General features: G+C 45.0%; 1 protein-coding gene across 1 annotated transcript; it reads left to right on the top strand.

Annotated features, from left to right (window-relative positions):
- Positions 1-2,622: 2,622 nt before the first annotated feature.
- LOC117940311 (dynein heavy chain 17, axonemal-like) lies at positions 2,623-5,931 on the top strand (the record flags this gene model as incomplete). The annotated part of the gene is made up of 5 exons (XM_034865639.1): positions 2,623-3,065; positions 3,854-4,122; positions 4,594-4,780; positions 5,323-5,422; positions 5,725-5,931. Coding segments are annotated over exons 1-5 (1,108 nt in total), but the record flags the coding sequence as incomplete, so codon positions are not given.
- Positions 5,932-6,095: the final 164 nt, after the last annotated feature.

The raw sequence follows: 6,095 nt of genomic DNA on the forward strand, positions 1-6,095 counted from the left end.
GACTGCAGGGGCGGGGATCGAACCACCAACCTTCCAATTGGCAGGGAACCGCTCTACCACTGAGCCACAGCCGCCCAAGTGTGCCGCCCACTAAATCTTAATTAAATAATATTCAAACAAAACTGAAAAAATATTAAAAATAAACTGGTAAATAAATATAAACATTTGTGGAAAATTAAAACATTCATAATATTTTCTTTAAAAAAATTAAACAAAATAAATGTAACCCCCCCCCCCCCCCTAAATTCTCCCAAATAAATTAAAGCGGTTACAAAGTACATTTTAATTACAATTATTACAGTTTTTGGGGATTACTTACACACTAAAGTTAAAAGTAGTACACTATTAGCAAAACCTTACACTCAACAAGCAAAACATCAGCCCATATTTGCACAACTATAAGCACATTGTCAACCTCACACTTGTTGCATAACTCTACACACACTTAACATACATTACACACACACTTAACATACATTACACACACACTTAACATACATTACACACACACTTAACATACATTACACACACACTTAACATACATTACACACACACTTAACATACATTACACACACACTTAACATACATTACACACAAACATCTATTATGAAGTCACTTCCTTGCAATAGCAAAGCACTGACTGTCAAATCACGGCACCTTCCAACCAATTGATTCAACACAGTCATCACCACAGCTTATACACCAGTCAGGTGTATAAGCTGCAGGTGAGTTCATCGGTCTTCAAGCACAATGGAAAGAGTCAGAGAAATAGTAGGACGAGGTGGAGGACGAGGTGGAGGACAAGGACAAGGACAAGGACAAGGACAAGGAGGAGGACGACGAGGAGGAGAAGGACAAGGAGGAAGAGGAGGAAGGGGAGGAAGAGGAAGAGATGGAGGCCATGCTGGAGGAAGAGGAAGAGGAAGACAAGAAGGTCGACCACGTTGACCCGGCCTGACGCTGAGGGAGGCTAATCTAAGCCCAGACACAGGGCTAAGTGTGATAAGAACATTGCGACTGGAAAATAGGTATTGTAAAAATATCATCATATCAAAAACATCTGCCCGGTTTCAGCAACTGCTTCCAGTACTGTATTCTATGCACTATCAGCACTTCTGTTACCTTTTCCTGTGAAATGACTGGACTATTGTTTCCTGTGTTTTTCTCTACATAGGACTGAGGGTCAGGAACGCCGAGGGGGAAGGCCTCCGATGTTCACAGAACAGCAAGAGAGGGACATAGGAAACATGGTTTATAACCCTCAATCAGCTCCAAGCTAACATTGTCAATAACCACGTTGGTTTCAACAATATCCAGCAGGTCTCAACATCAACACTGGCACGCATCCTAATAATAAAACATATTCAAATGAAGCTAATTTATCGAGTGCCTTTCGAGCGCAATTCCGAAAGGGTGAAAGGACTGCGGCGTGATTATGCAGAGGTAAGTATTCATCTAAGCATTGAGATCTGTGTACTGTCTCATCATCTTTTACTGTACTCTAATATGTATACTAGAGCTACACTGACACGGTTCTTCAGAGAGTTTTACAGACGGATGGAGAGGAGATCCAGCATGAGATCATTTACGTTGATGAGGCTGGGTTCAACCTGACAAGAACACGAAGGAGGGGAAGAAACCTCATCGGCCACGGGGCTATAGTCCATGTCCCAGGGCAACGGGGGGGTAATATAACACACAGAACGGGGTCCTCCACCGCCATGCCCATACGGGCCCTTACAACACAGCACTCATACTTACATTCTTGGACCAATTGCACAACATAACGGCAGCGAATCAAATCGATCTTATGCAATACATCGTTGTCTGGGACGATGTGTCTTTCCACCGCTCTGCTCCGGGTCACAACTGGTTTCAGCAACATCCACATTTCCCCGTCCTATATCTCCCACCATACTCTCCGTTTCTCAACCCTATAGAAGACGTTTCTTTCAAGGTGTCTTGCTAATGACATCATTGCCTGCGATGTTGATGAAATCCTCTGGCCAGATGCAGCTAGGCGAAGAGACAATGTCTAGTTTTTGTTTTGTTTTGTTTTTTACAGTAAACTTACAGTACAATACGTAAAGTGACATTTTGTTCCAGTATTATGAATCTCCATGTCAACATTTTGGGCGTGTTGAGAAATAAATGAGTTTCTTCAGTCTGCAACATTGGTCTTGTGTAGTGTTTGGTGAATTTACATTATATTTGTACTTTGTTGATGGTAGCCAACTCTAATCATAGGGAAGTAGAAGTGCTACAAGTGTTTTAGGGTTATCACAGCAGAGTGTAACTCGTGCAAACAGAGTATAGTAATGTATGGTAACAAAGTGGGGTTTTTAAACAGAAGTGTATAGTTTTTACAAGAGTGTTTAATTATGCCAAGGATCTGTAGTGTTGTGCTAATTGCGTGTACTGTTTTGAAAACACGGGCCCTGTTTTGAAAATCGTGCTTTTAAAAGCAATCCAAAAAAACTGTAAAAGGTAATGTTTTTACGTGACAATATGACGTCACGTATCCATGACACGGAGAAGATGCGCTGAGAGCAGCTCGCGCTCACTGAACCGACGGAGCCGACCGTTAACTGGAAAACCAACGGTCGGATTTTAAGAAGCCGCTTGTTATTAGACTTATTATAACTCGTTATTAGACGCATTATAACTCGTTATTAGACATATAACTCGTTATTAGACATATTATAACTCGTTATTAAAAGATGTACGGCAGAGACGAACGTCTGGACCCCGTCCGGAGCTTCACGGCCAAGAGTTTCAGGCTAGCCCCGGAAAGATGGCGGGAGTTTGTAACGATGGAGGACAACCAAGTGATCCTCAACAGCTTCTTCTCCACTCCGGACTACACCAACCTGTTCATCAGTCGGGACTCCGAGGCCAGGCTCCTCGTCGGACTCAACTGTCCTAAAAATGTCCAAACTAAAGTCATCTGTGTGTCCAAAACGGGCCGTGAAGCCATCACTAAAGATAACGCCCGGGAAATGTTACTCATCCAGGAGGTTGTGGGAGGGGACGCCATTAGCTTCTTCACCGCAGTGTCCGAAGAGGTGAGACAGCTAGCTGGCTAACGGCTAACGGCTAATGGCTAACGGCTAACGGGCGAGGCTAGAAGGGAAACAGCTAACGGCACAGCGATGACAGTTGGTCTGGAGTTTGGTGTTTAAGGCACCAAAAATACTTTTAATGTTTAGGGAAAGGATCGTGGTTTGGGTTAAAACACTCTCCAGGACCTAACGCGCGTTTCCTGGGTTAAAATATTAAAAAGAAGGTATTTTAGTCCAACTGTAACGTTAGCTGCATCTATTTAAGCCACAACCATATATAACTGGAAGCTAGGGCTAACATTAAGGCTAATATCTATAAATAGGCCATGAATATGTCTGTAATTAAAGCTAGTTGGAAGCTAAGGCTAACTGGAAGGTGCTAACATTAAGGCTAACAGATATAAATAGGTATATTAGTCTATAATTAAGGCTAGTTAGAAGCCAGGGCTAACATTAAGGCTAACAGATATAAATAGGTATATAAGTCTATAATTAAGACTAGTTAGAAGCCAGGGCTAACATTAAGGCTAATAGATATAAATAGGTATATAAGTCTATAATTAAGACTAGTTAGAAGCCAGGGCTAACATTAAAGCTAATAGATATAAATAGGTATATAAGTCTATAATTAAGGCTAGTTAGAAGCCAGGGCTAACATTAAGGCTAATAGATATAAATAGGTATATAAGTCTATAATTAAGGCTAGTTAGAAGCCAGGGCTAACATTAGACCCAGGTAAGTTCAGGCTGTTGCTCACAGCTGGAGGCTTAAGGCCTGACCTCTCCCCTCAGGTGGTGTGTCTGTCATTCAGCACCTGGGAGAACAGCAGCAGCAGCTGGGCGTCTGGCGTAACAGAGGAGGTTGTGAGGTTCACGGAGCGCCAGAAGAACGAGGCGCTGGTGATAAAGGCTCAGATAGAGGGGCGGGTCTTCCTTCCTCACCCCAACGTCCTCGGGGACGCAGATCAACTCGGCAAAGCAGTCCACGAAGAACCTCTGCTCGACGAGGCAGTCCATGAGGGCGCTCCCCAGGATGAACCTCTCCGTGACACTGAAGGCCGGTAAGACCTCAGACCACAGTCACATCACAATATGCCCCCCCCTGCCCCCCTGCAGCATGTTTGGTTAATCACGGTCATATCACTGAGGTAGGGTCCGACATTACCTGCAGGTCTAGGTAACATGTATTACCTGCAACATAAGTCTCATAAAGAGCAGGTCTAGACCGGACTCTGGGATGTTATTTATCTCCCAGGTCTTTCATAAAGAGCAGGTCTAGACCAGGACTCTGGGATGTTATTTATCTCCCAGGTCTTTCATAAAGAGCAGGTCTAGACCGGACTCAGGGATGGTATCTACTCCCAGGTCTTTCATAAAGAGCAGGTCTAGACCGGACCCCGGGATGTTATTTACAGAAACATTTCCCATGATTCTTGTATTATTATTCTGGAGGCATTAGCGTGTTTTTGCAGTAGCTGGATCCCTTCTAGCCACGTTGTTTTGGTGAAGCTTCATCTTTTCTCTTCTAGCAGGAAGTTGTCAGACGTGAAGCTGCTCCACGCCTGTGATTCGACGATCATAGAGTGGGCGGAGCTTGTGTCAGAGTTCCTGAAGCAGGACTCGTCTCAGGCGGTTCTGGACGGACTGAAGCCGCTTCCCTCAGAGGAGTTTAACTTCTGGAGGACCAGACTGAACAACCTGCACTTCATCCAGAAGCAGGTCTTTATATCACATAGTACACTGATTCATAATCCATCTATAAGTAGCAGGGACGTCTGTCTGTCTGTCTGTCTGTCTGCCTGTCTGTCTGTCTGTCTGCCTGTCTGTCTGTCTGTCTGTCTGCCTGTCTGTCTGTCTGTCTGTCTGCCTGTCTGCCTGTCTGTCTGTCTGTCTGTCTGTCTGCCTGTCTGTCTGTCTGTCTGTCTGCCTGTCTGTCTGTCTGTCTGTCTGTCTGCCTGTCTGTGTGTCTGTCTGTCTGTCTGCCTGTCTGTCTGTCTGTCTGTGTGTCTGTCCGTCTGCCTGTCTGTCTGTAATGTGCATGTCTGTCCACCTGTTAGTCTGATGGATTGATAACGTGCCAGGAGTCAGGTGTGAGATATTGTAGCTCACACACTGCCGTCTCCTCTCCGTTCATTCACCCTTTCTTTCCTGGTTTCCTCATTTTTAAATGCTCATTCAACTTCTTTCACAGTTTTGGTCTTTTGACTTGTTTCCCTTTGTCTTGTGTGGTTTCTGGGTTTCATGATTTGTTGTGTGTCCAGTTGAGGAGCAGCAGAGCTCAGCAGGTGGCCTCCATTGTCCAGAAGGCAGAGAGCGTCTACTGGGCAACTCTGAGAGACATCTACAGAGACGTCCAGGAAGGTACAAATGTCCCCGGGTTCCCAGCAGACAAGTTGTTTAGACGGTGGCCAGGGTCTTCTTTAGGGCCAGACACAGACTGATAACAGAGTCATAAACAGAACCAGGAAAGGATTTAAAAGACATGAGACAGACTCCATAGGGCCACTTTGGTCAGTGCTAAAAGCTAACTGGAGATATGGAGATATGAGAAAATATGACTCTCTAAAACCTGTTGCCTGAAACTCACCTGTCCTCTCTGTCTTCTCTATCCTCTGTCCTCTCTCTCCTTCTGTCCTCTCTGTTCTCTGTCCTCTCTGTCTCAGGTCTGAAGGAGGGTGAGGACGTGACTCTGAATCTGGGTCCTGTGCAGGAGAAGTTGGAGCAAGTGGAGAAGATGGAGTACCAGCAGGTAGCTGAGCTTCAGTCAGTCTGTGGAGGCTACATGCTAATGCTACATGCTACAGTTACTCCTGCGGCGTTTCCAAGCCCTAAATGGGAGACATTTGGAAACACTACTGCCCCCGTTGTGGGTAAAAACTTTGTAGTCCGGATAGAAACGAGACATTTGGGACGCTGCCGTCAGTCTTATCGGTTCCACGTCGTCCTCGCTCCAAGAAAATACACTCAGCGGCCACTTTATTAGGTACCCCATGCTAGTAACGGGTTGGACCCCCTTTTGCCTTCAGAACTGCCT

Source organism: Etheostoma cragini, unplaced genomic scaffold, assembly GCF_013103735.1.
Source record: "Etheostoma cragini isolate CJK2018 unplaced genomic scaffold, CSU_Ecrag_1.0 ScbMSFa_2174, whole genome shotgun sequence".
NCBI lineage: Eukaryota > Metazoa > Chordata > Actinopteri > Perciformes > Percidae > Etheostoma > Etheostoma cragini.